At 35.7% G+C, this 22,180-nt stretch overlaps 1 protein-coding gene across 1 annotated transcript; it reads left to right on the top strand.

The window, feature by feature from the left end:
- Positions 1–1,422: 1,422 nt before the first annotated feature.
- VIP (vasoactive intestinal peptide) lies at positions 1,423–10,288 on the top strand. The gene is made up of 7 exons (XM_036072935.2): positions 1,423–1,624; positions 2,836–2,949; positions 4,782–4,904; positions 5,730–5,834; positions 6,573–6,704; positions 7,774–7,862; positions 9,553–10,288. The coding sequence occupies exons 2-6, from the start codon at positions 2,843–2,845 to the stop codon at positions 7,817–7,819; spliced, it is 513 nt and encodes a 170-aa protein (XP_035928828.1). The 5' UTR covers positions 1,423–1,624; positions 2,836–2,842; the 3' UTR covers positions 7,820–7,862; positions 9,553–10,288.
- The last annotated feature ends 11,892 nt before the right edge of the window (positions 10,289–22,180 follow it).

The raw sequence follows: 22,180 nt of genomic DNA, 5'->3' as shown, positions 1-22,180 counted from the left end.
AAATTCCACATGAGAACCATTTCAACCTCTAGTTTGTAATAATCAAGTAAAAAAAAGATTTCCTGGAATTAAGCCACAGGAACTCTGGCTAAAGTCAGAGCTGTCAACTGGGAAACAAATTTCCAGACATTTTGAAATTTAATTCATTTAATTTTTCTTGTAACTGGATTAGAAAACATGATTAAGCATAGCAGGATATTCTTTTACTGGATCAGCCTGGCTTTGAATGAAGCCAATAGATACTAAAATTTTAAAGTAGAAGAAAGAAAGGGGGCTTTAGAGTCTTTCTCCCTTGAGGAACTTCTGAACAACAACAACAACAAAAAACTTCTGTAAAAGGATACACACACTGGAAATTTTTAAAAATTATAGGGAAGATGGCATTTTACTTTGTTGTCCACAAAGTTGTTCATGTGGCTGTATTTTTACCTGAAACTCTGAATGAATATATGCTAGTCTAATTTGAATTAAAACCCCCACAAACAGAAATTAAGTATTTATCAAAGTACTCCGCAGATGCTTTCCAACTAGTTCTTTGAAACCTGTCAACTGACTAAGCTGGAAATGTTCAAAAAGCTGGTGTGGGTGTAGGTGTGTATTCAGGGATGGAGGGGAGAAACAGAATAATTCTGTATAGTGCAAGGTCCTATGCAAATGATGAAAATGTCTTCCTTTACAAAGGAAGGAAAATTGAATCCTTTGAGATACACAGTCTGATAGTTTATTTTTTGGATCATTTGAGGTTATATATGTGAAAGTGTATTGGGACTTATGATAGTTTGTACAAATGTGAAATAGCAGTACCACTATGACTTTATATAACAGTGTGTATGTTATAATATCTTAGCACCTTTCTGAAACTTTTATCTTGGGAATAGTTTCAACACAAAGGAAATGTAATAATAGAGAAATGGGAAATTATTTCTAGATGCTTTTAAAATTAGAATAGATCTCAAGAAAGACTAAATTGGGATTTACATGAATAGTAGAAAACATTTTAAAAGGTTTTAGAATTGATACTTTATAATAAAGGAGAATTATACATTTGTAGGCATAATGAACATAAGTGTTTGTTTTTTTTCTGCATCTGTTTCTGCACATAAAACTCTTATTTTCTGAAGGAACCCCAGTGGTCCTGGCTATAACACTAATTATTCTCTAATTTCATTCCTACTAATTAAAGATTAAAACATTTCATATTAAGCTTGGTACCTTTCTGTTGTTGTTGTTCATTTAAAGAAAAGTAAATTTCCTCTTTATATCTTACATCTTGAAGTTACTCACTATAAATTTATATAAATCAGACATAATGATAATTTAATAAGAACTCAAGCCTTATTCATCCTGTGGGAGTACTACTGTGACGTCTTTCAGAGAGCTTTGTGATTGCTCAGCCCTAAGTGTAAGCCCTATAAAATGATGGGCTTTGAAATGCTGGTCAGGGTAGAGTGAAAAGCAGTTGCCAGCAGTAATAGCCAACCCGTAGCCAGTACCAAGTTCTGGTTCAGCTCTGAGGGCAGAGAAGTAGTGGAGCCGTTCTTGGCCTCATAGGACTTCAGCACCTAAGACAGCTCCAATATTCTCCTTTCATACAGAAAGCTCCGGAGGAACACTACTTGGCAAGGTGAGTAAAAACTCTACCTTTCTTCTTTTTGTCCCTCTTCCTGCTTTGAAACTTTTCTCAGGGTATATTGAATATTTCTCTCTCTTGAAAAGAATTTTACAGTGTTTCTCCTTTACAACAACAAAAAACAAGTTTCTCAAGTCACCTGGTAAGTGTAGAAAAGCTTTAACTTCTTATATATTTGTGGATTTTCTGAATTCTTTTGGTTGGAAGATGCTTTGCTCTGCTTGCTCAATACTTTTACTCAATACTGTCTTTTTAAAACTGTATTAAAGTAGGATGTGGGGTTTTTTTGCCTGTTATATACATTTTTAACTGAAGGGTTCAGTGGGTACATTTGTTTTACAAGTTTCAACTTTTTTTTTTTTAGTGTTGTTCTTTCTATTTTATATGTTAGTTATGTGAACCAAGGAAGCATTCATTTTCCTCTTTAAGTCTAAATGCTGTGATTTTTATAGACAGCAAGAAAAACAAAGCTCAAATTCTAAGTTTCTATCTACGAACTATTTAGAAATGAAATCTGTAAGTGGATTAGATGTAAAAAAGCACAAATATTATTTTTAATATATTTTTCCTTTTGTAGCAAAAATTATTTCAATGGTAATATGCAGTTTAATAATTTTTGGTATTAATTTTCATTATTAAGTTAAGCTTGTTCAAACCCAGGCATAAGCAAATAATTCCCTAATAATCTGTGCAATTAAAAGAGGAAAAAGAAATGTATGTACAGTTTTTATACTGATATGTATATGTACATATATATACATACATATATAGACACACATTATTAAATAGATAATACTCCAGTGTTCTATTAATTAGACTCTAGAAACTTAAACTGTTTCTTTAGTTAGAAAAGATACCAAATGTGGGTGCTACAACTCTGTTACAAGAAGATTGTTTCCATGGATACTTCCAGCCCTATGAAAGTATGGCATTCCACATATACTTGGTCCAACTATGTGCCTAGTGAGAGATAGGCAGCAGTTGAAAAGGACCCTAATTTTTATTCAAGCATTTGTCAACAACAACAAAAAAATCTTCTTGATTTAAAAATTAATTATATTGCAGTTTAACTCTTTCTATAAGATGAAAATTACTTTTTCCCAACTCTGCAAGAGCCTTCAGAAATTACTACTAGACACTCGGAATTACTTTGTTGGGGTGATATCTTTGGTTGGAAAGCTGATGTGATTCTCTCTCTTTCAAAGTACAAAGATGGAAACCAGAAGTAAGTCCCAGCTACTTGTGCTGCTAACACTTGTCAGCATGCTCTTCTCTCACACGTTGGCATGGCCTCCTTTTGGAGCACCCTCTGCTCTGAGGTAAGTATTCTTGCAATTCAGACAGTTGAACATTCCTTCTTTATGTATATGGGGATTTCCTATATGTTATTTTGGACAACTCAATTTTTTAAGTTACGTATTATTTATTTAAATATTTTGGCTGACGTGTTAAGCAAGTTTTTTGAACATCAAATCAACATGACTATTCTATATCCTGGAATCCACTCTCAGGGCATGAGAGACAGTGTCAATGACTAGTTTTAAGGATAGGGTGGATCACTTTTCCAAACAGAGAGAAAGAAGGATTTGATTCTCATTTCATTCAAAACCAGTTTTAGATAAGTAATAAGCTTTTATCCATTGTCATCTCAGTTCAGTTCAGTTTCTGATGGAAAAAAATAGATGTTTAGTTGCCTGCCTCATTCTATAGTTCATTTTCAAGATCACTCAGTAAATAATCTTAAGGTTAGTAGTTGATTAGTGAAACATATATACAATCATGCTGGACAGATCTACCTATCTAGCCAGAATCAATTTGCCAATATTGTAAATTGTGGAATAACTGATCTACTGAGATACCCTTCCCTAGTGAGTGAATTTTAATGCACTTGGTTTCAACCCTAAATCCTTAGTTTCACTGTTCTCTATGTTGTATTTCATATCTCAAATTCAGAAATTATAACACAACTCTTATTTAAAATTTATCTCAAAGAAGTAAACAGTAAATGAAAATTACATTAGTTTCATTTTGTCTTTCCAGTTTATAGGCACCACTATATCTAAGGACAAAATTGTCATCTCTTTGCTCAAATTCCCATTTCTGATTCTTTTTTCAGGGTAGACTTATACTCAATAGACTGAATAATCTCTTAGCTATTAGCATTTGTGAAATCTGTTTAAAGCCAGATCTTATGTTGCTTTATAACTAAACAGAATGATTCTATCTGAATGGTTATATCACATATCTCAACAAACAATCACAAGAATGCTGAAGTTTGCATTGATTGCTAGGCTTCATACAAAGAGGACTCCTTGTTACCTCCACCAACTACTACATCATCAAAAGATGCACAAGTACCCAGGAGCTGATGCACTCCTTGGAGGTTTACTCTAATAGTGAAAATAGACACACTCATAATTTTAATAGTGTGCTGGTATTCAAAATGTGCATGCACTCAAAAATAGTCATATTCCATGTATAAGCATGATATTCTTAGTCACTTAGTAAAACATTACACATACTTCACTAAAATTGTATTAATACATAAGATTAGAAATAAGAAGACCCTACAAAATTTATTGAATTTGAGTAACTACTCAGAGATGGAGAGATTCTTTGTACTTTATTAATACAGAGAAATATATCACACTAAAGTGAATCTTTGGATTAAAGCTTACAGACCTAGAGAAAGAAAACAGTTAATATCCACCTTTTAAGAAATGTTTGACAAATGATACTAAACACCAACAAATATATGAATTGTTCCCAGTTTTCATATTGAATATTGAAAATTTTTTGAAATTTCTATTTTGTACAGAATTTTTCTACCTGTGAATAACTTTACAAAGTGAAGACATTGCCAACAAAGTGTACTTTGCTTACTGCACTGATAGGATTGAACTAAATAACCTTTATGTTTGTTACATACAGCTTGTAAAAGTTGCATGGCATCTATCTTATGGGGTAATAAAAAATTTCACTATTTATACTCCAAACCATAGAAGCTAGTAAATCTAACTATGCTATCCATATATTGTGAATGGGTAATACTTTTCAAGAATATTATCTTATTTCCAGTGATTGTAAAACCATAAACACTATCTTCTGAGAAAGAAATACATTATACCTCTACTATATGTTTTCCTAATAGGTTGGATGACAGAATACCACTTGAAGAAGCAAATGAACCTGATCAAGTTTCATTAAAAGTAGACCCCGACATCTTGCAAAATGCATTAGCTGAGAATGATACACCCTATTATGATGTGTCCAGGTGAGTTTGTTTTTTATGGAGTTTTATTTTAGAAAACATATTTTTGAAATATAAATGTTTTACAATTTGCGTCACCGTGAAGCTATTCCTACAGTACTATACCACAGGTTTCCATGTGCCATTGCTTCATTCAGCCTGATTTATTGGAACTCTAGCAGCTGTACATGATTTTCATGTAAAGAAAGTGTAACAAACCAAGATCAATAAATCCTTCACTTACACAGAACCATTTGTCTAGAGCAGCATTCAAGTATAGACAGAGTAGCTCTATACTGAAGAAAGACAAAGTATAAAAATTCCTGATTTGAATGGGAAAGTTGGCTGATAGTCACTAAGGGCCTCTCTATCTTAAGAGATTTTGTTTCCAAATATTTTGGCAGGAAGAAATAGCAAAAAGTATAATAAGGTTTTTGCTAAAAACCAGGATAGTTTCTCCTTGTATGTATCTTTATTTGGAGTAGAAGAAATAAAGCACCATAAATAAATAAAGAGAAACTAATTTTAATATATTATTTTTCCCATCAATATTTATTGGAGAATTAGTTTTATAGACTCTACCAGAAGGCATTACTTTATATAGAGATATACTTCTAAAAATTTGAATTCTTTAATTTTTCAAAGTTTTGTGCTAGAAATATATAATGTATCTCAATGTAAGTGGCTAGAAAATATCTTTTATTAGGTTGTCAAGAAACCTTCTTTTGGACTTAAGTTTGCACAAGAAGCTTTTAAACAGCTGATAAATTTCTTTCTTGTTTAATGAGGCAAAGTAATATTTTAGGAAACCATTTACAAGATAATGGCTATCCTTCTTCTTTCTTTTAGGAATGCCAGACATGCTGATGGAGTTTTTACCAGTGACTTTAGTAGACTCTTGGGTCAACTTTCTGCCAAAAAATACCTTGAGTCCCTTATTGGAAAACGAGTTGGGTAAAGAGAATTTATTATTTTATCAAACACATTATAATTATTTAATCTGCAAGTTATTTTTTTCACTATTAACAATTTACTTACTTGGCTCAAACTTGATAGTGCAATTAGTGGAAAAATAATTTATATTCTTAAACCAAATATACCAGACCCATGGATTAGGGACATAAACTTTTTAGTGATATCCTACGACTCACTGGCATATTCATTTTTCTTAAGTGGCAATCATTTATAAATCTGCAATCAAGTTGAACTAGATGCAGCAGAAAATAAAGCATAGTATAAACTAAAGCAAATTTTAATATTTGGCACAGTATTTGTTTTTTAGTTCCTGATCAAACCAAGCATTGGAAGTTTTTTCTTTAAATGGCCAATTGCTGAATATTTAGATGGTACTATTCAGGGTGGCAAAGCTTGTAAAGAATTTATTTTTTAAAAAAATTTCCTCCCAATGGGGCAGAACACAACTTCAAGTATTCCTCCTTTTTTTTGATAAATTATTTGCTCAATTAGTACAGAATGGTGTATTAAGGCTCCCAGTAAGTGCCAAAATATGTTGGATTATTCCTTGCTCCCCTATACTTAGGCTTAGATATATTTTCCTTTTATTCTTTTTGTAATAGAAAAGACATCAGGCATTGGAATTCTTTTTTATCTGACTCCAAGAAATTTGGAACTGTGGCACATATATCATTTCCTGTTAAAACCCTTTGATTTCCTTTCCCTTGCATTCCTTAGCAATAGCATCTCAGAAGACCAGGGACCAATCAAACGCCACTCGGATGCCGTGTTCACTGACAACTATACCCGCCTCCGAAAGCAAATGGCTGTAAAGAAATACTTGAACTCAATTCTGAATGGGAAGAGGAGGTAAAGAAACAGAGAACTTGCTAAAATGAGAAATTATAAACAAGTTCCGAAATAGAAGCTCCATATGAAGACTTATTTATCTATCTCTCTATCTCACTATCTATACTCTGTGAAGTAGTAATGCTCAGACTTGGCTGACATTAGACTACCCTGCAGAATTTTTAAAATCCTGATGTGCCTTACCCAAAACCAACTGCCAGAAAATTAGGACTTATGGATTGGTATTTTTTTTAGGTGCTCCCCCACTAGATTCTGCTGTGCATCCAGGGTGGAAAATGAGACTGTAGAGACATCTACTCTGAATCTGGGGACAGGTTTTATCAGAAGTGCTAGTTTTTTGGGGGTTTTTATTGTGTGTCTGTTTCTTTTAGATTTTATTTATTTTAGAGAGAGAGAGAGAGAGAGAGAGATGTGTGTGTGTGTGTGTGTGTGAGTAGAGGGAGGGGCAGAGGGAGAGGGAAAGAATCTCAGGCAGACTCCATACTGAGCCCAGAGCCTCCTGTGGGGCTCAGTCTCACAATTCTGAGATCATGACTTGAGCAGAAACCGACTGAGCCATCCAGGCAACCCCAGAAGTACTAGTTTTTTAAATATGTAAAGTGCAGTCAATTAGCAATTTGATACCACATGGAACTCCCTTCATATGCATACTCAATACCTTTTTTTTTACCAAATTAAGCCATGAGTTCTTTTGTAGTCTAAGATTCTATAAGACCTGTGTTTCTCTATGGTGTCTAAGTATTGGATTGTAATAAGTAGGAAGTGGGATGCTCTCTCTTTTTATTCCAATTATTTTTGTTTAGATGGTGAGTATTAAGAACAATCTTGCTTGGGCAAGATCAGACAAGATGAATGCCTTTGTCCACCAGATTATAATTCTGTAAAAATAATTTTAGACATTTTAAGATTAAGGGCAATCTTAGGTAATAATTAAGCTCAAAGATAATTGTTTGTCCTCAGTGCACTTTACAGAGCACAGAGAACAGCAAAAGTCACACATCATCAGTTCTGTGGAAGCTTTCTCATCAAAGAGCCTTCACATGCACACTTTTCATTTTCTGTTCTGCAGCAGTGAGGGAGAATCGCCTGACTTTCCTGAAGAGCTAGAAAAATAATGGAAAAGCTCTTTGAAGCAAAGCTGCTGACAACTTCCCAGTGGTGCGTATATCTATGCATTCTTATTCTTATTTTATTCTTAGAGCAAACATCTAATTATTTCAATAGGTAAGAATCACTTGGCAAAAAACAGCTTAGGGTTCTCACAATGAGGCCTCATGGAAAAGGCCACTTCTATCTGAAGCAGACCCCAACCCAATAAACAGCTGAAAATGATTCATGCAGTGCTCTGATAGCAAAAAAGAGAAAGCTCACAAAGGGCCAACAGTTTGCTACCTGAATGGTACTCCTAGTTTACTCAGACTTATTTCTAACCTTCTGTTGAGATATAAAACAGAGGAATCTGACTCACACTAATGGGAAAAACTGGCTTTTTCTTGAGACTTGAGCCATGCTACTTTTATTAATTTAAGGTTTAGCCCCACGAATGACTATTAGCACCTCATTTAATTTAAGTACAGGGAAATACCACCAAACTGCAGCATGGTTCATTATTATGAAAATACCAAGGCACTCTGGGTCTAATTGTATTCCTTGAATCATAGCAAGCTTTATGCAGCAAAGTTAAATGTGCTTCTTTTACCTATAAAGTGAGTGTAGGTGCTATGATCCAATGGTATTTATATTCAAATATTTTTTGAATAGAGAAAACACAAGTAGGCTTTTTTCTTTAAGTGATAAGCTTGTCTACCCAGTTGCTTTTTTGTACATATGGATACAAGATATAATTCTTTCCTGAGTTACATTAATGTTTACATTAGCTCATAAAAATAAATTTATAATATTTGGCCAGTGCCTAAAGGAATTTTATGTCATCATTGTATCAGAGGTTGGTAAATTTTTTCTGTAAAGGGCTACTGAGTAAATATTTTTGGCTTTGTGAGTTATATGGTTTCTGTTACAACTACTCAAACTCTGCTCTTGTAGCATGAAAGCAGCCACAGATAATATGTAAGATGAATGGGAGCTGCTGTTACAATACTATTTTAATTGTAAAACCTCAAGGTAGGCTGGACTACAACCTCTGACTAAGTCAAGGAGACTAAACTAGACCCACACTCAGACTGAAGGCAATCCATGGTCTTACTGAAGTTCCTGGAGCAGAGAGCTAAGAGAGTCATCAAGTGTGGGCAGAGTGTCTGAGAAGACACCTGCCTGATTGGTTGCTTTTGTCCGCTGAGAGACAGATGCTCAGGGTCCTGCACTTGCCTGCTCCTTACTATGTATAGACATTTCAGAGAAACAAGTCCCTTTGCTCAAAGAAGAAAAATCACATACAGCTTCTCGAAAACATTTATAAGAAGCAGGCTATTTCATTTAATTAAGAAATACAAGAGGCACTAAAATATAAAGGAGGATTAATCGCTCTGTCTTTTGTAAACTGTAAGATCATTTATGAGATTCCATCCTCCCTTCTTTTCTTTTCTGAATGGGTAACTTTGGACAAATTCTTTTAATGGGAAATTCTGTGTGTCAACCATGTGTGAAAATTACAAATGGGTAATTGTAATGACTAATTAAAACGCCTCTTCACATTTCAGTTTCTTTCTGACAATCAGTCCTTTGGAAGATAGCTTTCTGATATCCCAGAACATGATTTCCTGTCATGACAGGCTGTTCACAAAGGACAAAGGGAAATAGATGTGATCAAGTGAGTGGATGAGTGAATGAAACTAAGATGCTGTAAATAAAAATATTTTTATGCTTAAAACACCAATTCTTTCTTTTTCAGAATTCGTGGAGGAAAATGATAGGCGAAGTAATTATATTTTGAGTTCTAATATATAATTCAAGAAAACAACTTCAATATCAAAACCAAATAAAATATATAGTGTTGTGAATGTTGTGATTTACTTTATCCTAATGTAATAACTGTGATGTTTACATTGTAAATATTATTTGAGAGTTCTGAAATCTGTCTTTAATTCATAAAGATCCTGTAATTTCATATGCTGTGTATCCTTTCTAACAAAAATATATTTAGTGATAAGTAAATACTAGGTTAATTCCAATTATGTGAAGCTTTTGGGGAGAGTAGTAATAGAACACAAATGATGTGTTTATTTATAGAGCATACTTAACTATTCAGAAGTGTGGAGCACATAATCAGCGTGTCTAAATTTGAATGTTAAGCAGCTAGAATGCTGTGTTAAATAAACTGCAAAATGTCTAAGGGAAAACCAAGAACAAAGATAAAAAGACATTCTTTGAAACAGATTTTCAGAAAGTGGTATACGTTTTCACATTTTTAGGCATCATTTATTTTGAGTAAGATGTAAAGTCTCTCTAATTCGGATCTGTAATTGCCGAAAGCTCTTTTCTGTCGCGGTGTTTCAGTGAAAGAAAATGGCCTCTGTTCCTGACATTCGACCTTTCCTTTCTTCTTGTGTGAAGTATGTGTAAAATGTAAACTGAATGGAACATTTGTTTTTCAGTAATAAATTTTTTTTCCATAATTACTCAAATAATGCTTTGGTCATCAGCTTCCTTCAATGAAAGTACATTTGGAAACACAACTATTTTTCCAAAGGGATTGCAGGAAATTAGAGAAAATAAAGAACTTTATCATTGCAGACACTTTCTATTGTTTTGATTCTGTTAAATGATGCAGCAGTAACTCGTTTTTAGCTCTCAAGTTCCAGGCATTAGATAGTTTTTGTGATGTTTGAGGTAGGACTATGTTTGATTCTGTGTGAGTTCTAAAATCACAGTGACTTAAATATGAGAGAAATTTCTTTCTCACATAAGGCCAGAAGGAAAGTATCACGGGTTAGTTTGAAGGTATTGCTCCATGAAGCCCTCAGGAAACTAAACCTCTCCTCATGATCCAAAATTGCAGTTGGAGTTCCAGCCATCATCTCTGCATTCTAGGCAGTAAGATGGAAGAAAGAGCATAGAAAAAAAGGGGGGCAAAGAGTGCATGCAGGTTTTCTTTAACTGGTATTTTATGCTAAGGATCTCTTTGACTAGAACATAGTTTTATGATCAGAGTCATTTGGAAAACAGGGTAGAAAAAAAAATTTTTTTTCTGGATAGTCATGTGCCCTACTAAAAACTGGGGTTCTAGTAATCTAAATAAGGAAAGAATAGACTTCTGTGGGAATTTGTTTTTTTTTTTTTTTAAATCTTGGGCTATGGATCTTAAATTCTTACAAAAAGCCTTAAAGAAATGATGAAGAAAGTGAGTCAATAGACCCTAACCATTAATGAGGAATCATTATCATCATAAGACAAAATTTTGCTAAGATTCATTTGTTACAATTAGAACAAATGGCTATATAAGGAAAGACTAGTCTAGAACTACCAGTAAATGCAAAGCAGTTGACAGAAGTTGAAGTGAGTTGGACTAACTATATCTTTTGCTCATTTCTGATTCCACGAATCATTAAATATTTGCTAAGTGAACTTTCTACACAAAGCACTACAGTGAAAACCGAAAACTTCTAGATGGTATTTGCACATAAGGAGCTTGTAAAGATCAAATGGGGATATAATTGTAATGCAATTCAACTGTGTATCTAAAGAGTTTTAATTATATCTTATTAAAGTAAGTCTTTTCAATTTAGTCACTATTCCTTCAAGAAATATTGATCAAATGAATCTGATGTGCAATTTAGATATCTGAGAGATGAGTGTTCTGGACAGAGAGAACAGCAGGCGCAAGTGAGGGGAAAATCCTGGCATATTTGGACAGTAAGGAAGTCCAGTGAGCTGGACTGGGCAGAGTAGGACATGAGATCAGGAAGTTTTCCCAGGACCTTGTGGGGCCTCCCAGGCCACCATAAGGACTTAGCGGTGAGATGAGGAGATGTGGCAGCATTTCACACAATGGTGTGATAGTATCTGAACTGCATTTTAACAGGATCATTCTGGCTGCTGTGTTGGGAATATGGTGAAGGGGTGCTGAGGGTGGAAGTAGGAGGAGGAATGAGGAGGTTATTGCTAGAAATCAGGCAAATGATGGCAGTCATGACCGGGGTCCACACAGTGCAGATGGTGAGAAGTGGAGTCTGCATATGCCTCAAAAGTAGGGTCAGATTTTTTGCTGATAGTTTGAAGATATGGAAGAGAAAAGTCCAGAATCATTCCAAGGTAAATTGCTTGCGCAACGAAGAATAAGGGCTATGAACTAGGATGAAAAAGACCAGGGGGGATGGGGGAGGCAGTTTCAAGGGAGGATGGGTTTAGCCTTGGACATGTTATGTTCCTGAGGGGTTCTGAGGACATGCGGGGTTGCAGGCCGAAGGTTGAAAGACTTCCGTATAGCAATAAGATTTAAAGACACAAATTGTGAGATCACAAGGGACTAAATGTAGCTAAAAAAGAATCTCAACACATAACCCCTGGGTATATTAATTAACTTGGGCTTCCATAACAAGGTGCCACAGACTGGGAAATAAGCAAGAGAAATTTATTTTCTCACAGTTCTGGAGACAAAATTCTGTGCAAGGTGTCAGCGAGGTTGGTTCTTCCTGAACACTGAGAGGGAGAATCTGATCCATGCCTCTCCTTGGCTTCTGGTGGTTTGTTGGCAGTCTTTGGTTTATAGAAGCATCACCTAGATCTCTGTCTTGATCTTCACATGGTGTCATCCCTATGTGTGCATCTCCAAATTTCCCTTTTTTTTTTTTTTTTAAGATTTTATTTATTTGCGAGAGAGAGAATGAGAGACAGAGAGCATGAGAGGAAGGAGGGTCAGAGGGAGAAGCAGACTCCCCGCCGAGCAGGGAGCCCGATGTGGGACTCGATCCTGGGACTCCAGGATCATGACCTGAGCCGAAGGCAGTCGCTTAACCAACTGAGCCACCCAGGCGCCCCCAAATTTCCCCTTTTTATAAGGACATGGATCATATTGGATTAGGGCCCATGCTAATTACCTCATTTTAACCTGGTTACCTCTGTAAAAACCTTATCTCTGAATAAGGTTACATTCTGAAGTACTGGGGGTTAAGACTTCAACATATGAATTTGTGGGGCTGGGGGCATACAATTCAACTATAACCCTGAAACACTCCAACATTTTTGGATTGGGATGTTAAGGAACAAATGGGGTAAAAAGAACTGAAAGGAGAAGCTAGGAAAATAGGAGAAAAATTGGAAAAGTATGTAGTTCTGGAAAACAAAAAGAAAGTCTTTCAAAGGAAGAAGGCATCATTGGCAGATTTATATATGTGTCACTATGTAAAATAAGATCCATTTGTCAATTTCTTAAACAAGTGTTTATGTGTCCCACACTGTTCTAGGTTCTGACGATATAATAGTGAACAAAACAGACACATATTCTTGCCCACATAGAGTTTACATTCTATTGAGGGAAACAGATGATAAACAACATAGTTAAGTAAAATACATATGATAGAAAGTGATAAGTGCTGAGGGAAAAACAATAATGCAGGGAAAGAGGATATGAAGTGTTGAAAAATAGGGTTGAAATTTTAGATAAAGTTTCTATAGGAGGCCTAAAGAGAAGGTGAATTTGAGAAGAGCCCTGAAAGAAATGACGAAATTAGCTGAGAGTCTCTATGAGAAGAACATTCTAGACAAAGGGAATTCCAAATGCAAAAGCCCTTGGGTGGGGACTTACCTAATATTTTAGGCAGAGGGAAGGCCAATTTGGCTTTAAATGGTGAAAATGACTAAGATATAATATAAGAGAGAAGGTATGAGGAACCAAGCCACCTAGGACATCCCAAGTCATAGCAAAACTCTGATTTTATTTTGAATCAGATGGGAAACTATTAACAGAATTGGTTGTCATCAGTAGCCTTCAAAATAATAGTATTGGTGGAAAAATGTGGATAAAAGCTGGGTTGGAATGGGTTCGAGAGAATGGGGAAGGGGATGTCTAAACTATGAATACTGATGACTCTTTGAGGTGTCTTCCTGCATAGGACAGCAAAGAAGAGGGGAGGGATCTGGTGAGAAAAGAGAGATCAAGTAATTTGTTTTAATGTGGGAGAAATATCAAAAGCATGTTTGCATGCTGAAGGGAAAGATCCAGGAACAGGAAATCTGGTGATGCTGTAGGTAAAGGGAGATTTTGCTTGAGTGATACCCTTAAGATGAAGAGCAAATGAATGACACACCAGGGGCGGACTTGACATTTGTGTGGCACAGTACTTTTCAATAGGCAGAGTGTTTGGGCCAAAGGTGGAAGAACTGGGGGATGATGTGGTAGTGTTATGGGTTCCAAAGTCAGGTTCAGCTGCTCGTCACTTGAAGATCAATACTTGAGAGACAAGTGAGGGTAGGGAAGGAATGTTTGCTTTATTCAAGAACTGACAACCTGGGAAGATGGCAGTCTAATGTCCCAAAGACCATCTTCCCCATCCAGGTGAGGCTGAAAGGTTTTAAAGGGGGAGACACAGGAAAAGGGAGAGGAGCTCCGTGCAGGAGAAGCTGGTGCTCAGGTGGTTACTCATATGTCGACATGACCCTGAACAGATTTGTTGGCATCATTGGCAGCTATTCTCAAATGTGGTTGGGTCTTATCTTCTGGGAAAGTTTGATCCTTCCCTCCCTAAGGCCAGTGGTCTACAAGTCTCAAGGAAACAAGGTTAGTTCTGCTATGGACAAGGGATTTAGGTTAGCAAGCAGGGAGTGCATAAGCTTGAATCAAGTGAACCCTTAAGACCCGATTGGGGTTCTGTTACAGTGGAAACTCATAAAAAGCATCTTGATGACATCTGTTTTCTCCAGGAAATAGCTTAGAGATAGGTAAGGAGTTGGTGGAGATGTGAGAATAGTTAAAAGAGAATGAAATAGTTTAGTAGATGAGTGGGCAAGTAAATGAGCTAGGAAAAATTCTTTTCTGATCTGAACAATCCAGTGATGAATGAGGTGATTTAGACATGGATCAATTTAAGTAGTCTGAGATTATTTTTTTTATTATTTTGAAAGTTTAATGAAAGTTAAGCAGCTTTTCCCAGAAATATGCACATATTAATTTTTGTGCTTTTGGAACAGTCCCTGAATCTTGCTTGTGCTTGGAATTTTAAGGGCTTCATTGATTGGTCTTTAAGAATCACTAGGCTGGTAGTCATTCTGGTTGGAATTATGTGAAGGAGACCCTGCAAATAGGGAAAATGGTATGTAGACTGTTAAAGTCATCCAAAGGTGAGACAATGCGTTTGGACTATACTAGTGGTCATGAGAAAGGAAAGGAGTGATAGTAAGAGCTCATACTTATTATATAGAAGGCAGTTCCCTAGGGTCTTTATGCTGTTACATCATATCAAATATATGAGATATGTACTATTTATTCTTCCAGCCAGATGAGGAAGCAGAAGTACAAAGTAGATCACAAAAACCACGACCCTGGAAACTCACATAGAAAAGTTCCATGCAGTCCCCTAGTGAGTCTTACTTAAGACCCCAGAAAGATTAAGTGACTCTCCCCAGGTAACATATTTAGTGGCAGAGCAGGGAATGGGGCTCAGGAGATTTCTTCCCCTCACTTTCTTTCATGCCCAGTACTGAAACTGTCAAAATTCAATGCATTCGACAGAGATTCTTTTGAAGACTACCCCAGTCTCCGTCCCATCTCTGCAGAGCCTGCCCTGCCCTCCTGGTATCCCAGAGGTCAGCCTGTTAAGAAGCCAGAGTACTCACCTCAGCAGTCAGGCTTTTCCAAACACAGTGCTCTGCTTCTGTTCTCACACCAGAGAGCCTTAAGGACCCGACCCCACCCTATGTTTTAGCCGTGATACTGGATGGCAGCCTTTCCCATCTCACTCCCTCCATGGGGGTAGAGCAATGTCAGCCTGTGTGTTCCATTCTGCTAAGTCTCCTTTGTCCTCAACTTTCCTTATCTCTTAGATTTCAGAAGCCCTGCCCAGAAATCCAGCCTCAGCTAGCTCGTGCACTGCTCTTTGCCAAACCCTTCCCAGAGCTCCCCTGTGGTTTTCCCTACCTTGTGTGGAACACAAGGATGACTTGGTAGTGCCTCAGATGGGTCTTATCTGTGAACATGGCTTCTTGCCCCTCTTTTCCCTCCCACATCACAGCTTTCTCTATGGAACTCCATCTCTATCTGCCATTGGGCAAAAGTTGCAAAGGGTCACAAAGATTTTATTTGTGAGTGCAGGTCCCATTCTGAGCAGTCTGTACTATTTCCTACCTGTGATATTCTCACTTCAAATTTGTTCCCTCCCTCCAGCTTGCTGTCTCTTTGCCAGCTGCATGTTCTTTGTCATTGCAGACTAGTGCTCTCCTGTGAGTTACTAGAAAAGAGATCTCTAAGGGGTTTAGGGTTTGATATATTTCAAATAATAGAAAATGCCTACCATTTAACCTATCAGCCTATTGTTCCCGAAACAATACGAATAGCTTTTTTAGGGACACTCTCTAAAATGATAATCTCTAAAGAAGTTGCCTCTTGATTTACATATGACTTGAATTTAAAAGGACTTGTTTTAGTGTATTATACAACATTCATCTCAGTGCCTCGGTCACTGAGTGAGGTCCTTTCTGTGGCTTTGTGCCTGACTTGGAAAAAGAGGGACTTTCATTTTTATCCCGGCTTACATTTATAAGTTAATATGTAGTGCACAATTAGCAATATGTTATCTCTTTGCAATTTGAATTACATTTTAAGGTGCCTGTAATATAAGAGTTAATTAGCAAAAAACTTAGTTTTGGGGACGCCTGGGTGGCTCAGTCGGTTAAGCGTCTGCCTTCGGCTCCTTGCTCAGCAGAGAATCTGCTGCTCCCCCTGCCCCTGCTTCTGCTCGCTTGCTCTCTCTCTCTTTAAAAAAAACCAAAAAACAAAAAACTTATTTTTGGTTTACTCTGTCGTAGAATAAATATTTGAAATATTAACTACTGTGTTAGTATTTTATATACCATAGATTAAGTCTGTCACCTCATCAGGGTAGGTACAAAAATGGCCTTCAAAGACATCCATCCCTTCATCTCTGAAACTTATGAATATGTTGCCTTACATGGCAAAGGAGACTGCAGATATGGTTAATTTAAAGATCTTAAAATAGGAAGATTATCCTGGATTATTCAAGTATCCCAGTGTAAACACAAGGGTCTTTAGAAGAGTGAAATAGAAGTCAGTAGAGTCAGAGAAGATGTGACAATCAAGCAGAGATTGGAGAGATGCCAAGGCTTGAAGTAGATCAGGAATCAGAGAATGCAGGTTTCTGGAAGCTGGAAAGGACAAGGAAAAATTCTCTCCTTAGAGTTTCAGAAGGAATACAGCCCTGCCAATATCTTAATATTAGCCTCCCTCATAAGACAAATTTTTGGATTTTTGATCTCCACAACTATGAAATAATAAATCTGTGTTGTTTTAAGCCAGGAGGTGTGTGGTAACTTGCTACAGCAGCAATAGGTTACCAATACAATTGTCCTCTGATTACAATAGAACTTGAGTCTGGCATCCACTGCTTTCGGGGTAGGTTGATATAATCACTGAAATTAAAATTTTCTTTGGATTTTATAGTATAACCCCAGGGGAAAAAGCAGGTGTCAAAACCTGAATTTGCTGAGGTAAACCTGAATTGGACTGAGATGATAATAAATTGAGATTTTAAAAAAATAATAAACATAATGAATGCTTGAGATACAAATTAATTTCAGGTATAAAAAATCAAGTCATATTCTTATATACCTGAGTTCAAAATTTGACTAAGATTAATGTCCTCTAAAATTATATTAGAAATCGTTCTTGATATCAACTTGAAAAGGATATTTATTTCTTCCTTTGCCTTCATTTGATACACACAAAATCTACCCAAAAAATGACATATTTTAAGGGTTTTTCAGATACAAAATGGTAGACTGAGCCTGAGAAAGTGTCTCTCCTTATTTCCCAAATACCATTCACCTAATGCGAAGAGTAAAGAAATATTATTTCATATAACAAAGATAATTAAAAGGGAACCATGAGTGGTCAAGGGATTGCAATATATTTTGGGGGGAAGATGGGCAGTGTATTTAAGAAAGGATCCATGGAACAACAATGGAAGCCTCAACGTTAAACTCATGTGGACAGTCTGCAGCTGATGATTTATCCTACAGACAGGCTCAGATATACTTGCATTTTCACAAGTACAATGACTATTGTTTTCATGTTGAAATTCCTCCCTGGCATTTATTGGAAAACTTGCATACTTCAACAAATGTTGAATCCAAAAAAAAAAAAAAAAAAAGTCAGTTGAGAAATTGGGAATGCAAGAATTAAAGTTTAACAATCTACATAGAAATGTTCCTTGTTTGAAGGAATTCACTTGTATTAGTTAGCTAGGGCTGTCGTAACAAAGTACCATAGACTGAGTGGTTTAAGCAACACAAATGTAATGACTGACTGTTCTGAAGGCTAGAAGTCTAAGATCAAGGTATTAGCAGGGTGGTTCCTTTTGAGGATTCTTTCCTTGACTTGTAGATGGCCATTTTCTCCATGTCTTCACATGGTCTTCCCTTTGTGTCTATACATGTCTGTGGCCAAATTTCCTCTTCTTACAAGGACACATATGGGATTAGGATGTACGGGATTAGGACCCTCCCTAAAGATCTGATTTTTAACTTATTTACCTCTTTAAAGACCCTCTTTCCAAATGCGGTCACATTCTATGGTATCAGGGAGTTAGGACTTCAACATATGAAATTTAGGAGGACTTAATTCAGCCTGTGATACCACTGAAGTCAAGTCAAAAGCAAGAACAAGAAATGCTGACACATGGAGTTCACTTCTTATAATGTGTCTTGTTACCAAATGTTTATATTAGGAGTAAAAGTGTTTTACATGTTCTGAAATATATAATTTTGTCATAATGTATCAGTATAATAACAAATGGCACATTTATTATTATGTTATTTTTGTTATAGAAAATCTCTGAAACTTTTAGTATGATCTTATCACAGAAAAATCATCACCTTTATTATGATTTTCATTTTAGAAATATGTAAATAATTATAATGAAAAATATAAAACAACTTATAATTTTGGAAATTCCTGAAAATTTCTGCCAATGCTGATTAATCTTTCCTGAATACCCAACATTAATATTTGTCAGGAATTTGACAACACTACAACTGAGGGCAAGATTCTGGAAGAGCCGAATATAGGGATATAAATAAGTTTATATAAAGGATTGTTGCTTTCCCATGCTTGCTAGAGAATGCTGAAATCCCTGAGCCCCAAGGGATAAAAATTAGAGTTACTTGTTAAAGAAATAAAAAAAAAACTTCTGAGGAGAACTAGCATGGCTAGTGTGAGAGTTGATGCCCCAGAATTAAGCTTTCTTTCATTTGGGCTCATCTGGGTTACATCCAGCTCTCTCCCTGCTCAGCATGGAAAGAAGCCTGCCTTCAATTAACTTCGTCCACATACAGTGAGCCCCATCAGACTTTCTAGCTTCTTTTGTTTTTCCTCCCTTTCTTCCTTTAATAATATATTTAAACAGAACTTAAGTTAATGGTAGTAGGTGATATTATAAATTCTGAATATGAGTGAAAAACCAAAGATCTCCAGACATCTGAGAAAAACTTGAATAAGGAAAGACCAAAGTTCAAAAAGAGAGAGAGAGAGAATACAGAGGAAAAAAACATGTCAGAGAAGAAAAGATAAAATCAAATCTAAGACATAATTAAGAAAAAAATTGCATATGTAAAACAAGAACCTGATGTAGGAATAGAGAGAAGAAAAATTTCTTGGACTTTAAAACTGCCCAAATGCAAATAAAATTTAAAAGAAGAGTGATATGTCAAAATCAAGAAAATTGCCTAAAATATATTATAAATTTATAAATAAAATTTATAAATAAAAAAATGAGTCATAGATAATACATTGTCTTGCATCTGATAAGTAAAAGTCTCAGGAAAAGAAAATGGAGAAAAGGGATGGGAGAAAATATTCAAAGAAATATCAGAAAAGTCTTTTTTACCTTCCCTACATTCTACTTCAAGTTGGATCTGACCATGAACCTCATCGATTCATCAGAGAATGCGTATTGGGTACCATGGAAACTATCCCAGAATGTCTAGTTTGTTGAATTTGTCAATTTAGGACTACATGCTTTGGTGAGGGTATCAAATTTTCCCTGATAGTGAGTAACGAATATAATGAACTCTTAACAATGTTTCTAGACATTTTAAGCAGGTTTATAATTTCAGGTAGGGTGGGGGGCAGGGGGATAAATCCCAAATGTTTTGTTTTCTAACAACTCTACAAAAATTAAAGTGAATCTATCCAGTCTAGCAAGCAAAGTTACATCTTTTCTTTTGTTAGTTTTAATGTAAAAAACCTTATATATTACTTTTAATATATAGTATTATTATATAATATATATTATATTATATATAATTAATATATAATTAATATAATATGTAATTAATACATAGTTATATTAATATAACTATATTAATAGTAATACTACCACACACACGCTGTTTCTGGGTTTTAGAAACAGAAACTATTCTATAGGATATCTCAAAGATAGAGACTAAGAATTCTATAATAATATCCATGAATTCTTGAGAATCCTTGGAGGTGCAAATTTTAGTCGATCCAGATTTGAGAAAAACATACTCTATTTATTTGCCTCTTATTTGGTATTCCAAACTCAAATAGTACCCTCTCTGGTTAACTGATAGCAATTACACTTCTTTGAAAAAGAGACAGGGAAAGACACATTAAAAGCATCTCCTTTTTTACAAGGTCTGTTTTACAGCTTTCTCTCTCTGACCTTGTCAGAGGGAAAACATTTCCTTGGTCCTTCTCTTTTGCCATATGTAATTGCAAGTTTCTTGCAAGATGCGTCTCCTTTCATACTTTAACTTTTCTCATTTTTTTCCCCCTCACAATTTTGCTCTTCCTTTTTCTCTTCCTTGGAAACTCGCCCTGGTTTCATAATTTTGCTTCTTTCTCTTTTGCTCTTCTGTTCTCTATAGAGTTGTAGGTTCATTCACTTGGGCTTCTTGCTCAGCTCCTTGCCTTCCCCATGTTAACCTCATGTGTCCCAAAATTCACACAGATCTCCCAAGATTTCTCTTTGTCTCTTAGATTTTCTTTTCATTAGGCCTTAGGCACACAGGTGACACTTTTAATGATATATTTTGTAATTTACATTTTATTTATCTTTTTGGTTAGAAAACAGGATCTCTGACCTGAAAGTTGCCATTGTTTGTAAGGTTAAATTTTACTACTAGGGCATAATGATTTTGTCATTATTCTCTTTTTTTCCCCACTGAATTCCCTTTTACTATAAAATGTATCATACATACAAAAATGTATAGAATATATTATGGATATATATGTAAAAGAATATGAATAAGATGAGCATATTTTTTGTAAGGTCTTCATTTTTATACCATTATTCTTAACGTTTACTCCAGAGATGTTTTCCCCTTACCTTGTTGCTTACACAGGTGAAGCAACTTTAGCCATATTCTCGTAGACTTGAGTAGAGATTAGTGACATAGAGGTTTGGCGTAGCAGACATGTTTCAAAAACAGATAGCCAACGTTGAGTTCAATGTAGAGGCTAGTGTAGTAATGTTGTTTTATTTTATTTTTTTTCTTAAAGATTTTATTTATTTATTTGACAGAGAGACACAGCGAGAGAGGGAACACAAGCAGGGGGAGTGGGAGAGGGAGAAGCAGGCTTCCCGTGGAGCAGGGAGCCCAATGCGGGGCTCGATCCTCCAGGACCCTGGGATCATGACCTGAGCTGAAGGCAGACGCTTAACAACTGACCACCCAGGCACCCCAGTAATGTTGTTTTAAAATGTTATGATGAAGCTGTATAATGATTTCAAAAATGAAATATGTGAGTATTTTATTTTCCAAATTGAATGTCATTTACTAAATTGTGGGACATAACTGCCAAGTTGTTTATAACTAGGAAACTAAATAACAATGACTAATTTTTATTGAAATAATAGTATATGGATCATTTCAATTCAGAGAATTAGAGGTGAAAAGGTGAATTTGAGTTTTTTCCAAGGTTCACACTTTCTTGAGGAAGTAATGCATAAGTATCTATGATAAGAGATGTATTGGAAGAAACAAGAAGGCAGAAATAGCATATTTGTTCTGTGTGTGATGGCTCTCAGTGAGGTACAAACAGCCGGGGCTAAACAGAAAAGACTGTTTTTTACTGGGTAATATCCAGGTGACCAATGCCTTCTACACATTAGCTTGAATAAACGAGAAAATCAGTACCATTCGTCACTGTATGTTTGGGATAACCAAAACTGCTAACTGCTGACTCTTCCTCGCAAGACATATTGTGAAAAGGAAAACATGACTCTTTATAAAGAGACTGGTGACTAGCGAATAACACATCCAAGCATTCTATGGCTTTCCAAGTGCTGGAAAAGTGCTAGCCCATGAAATTAAATGGCTTTGGA

Source organism: Halichoerus grypus, chromosome 9 (assembly GCF_964656455.1).
Source record: "Halichoerus grypus chromosome 9, mHalGry1.hap1.1, whole genome shotgun sequence".
NCBI classification, from domain to species: Eukaryota; Metazoa; Chordata; class Mammalia; order Carnivora; family Phocidae; genus Halichoerus; species Halichoerus grypus.
Note: the sequence above shows the minus strand (reverse complement) of the source record. Positions and strands in the feature narration are given on the sequence as shown.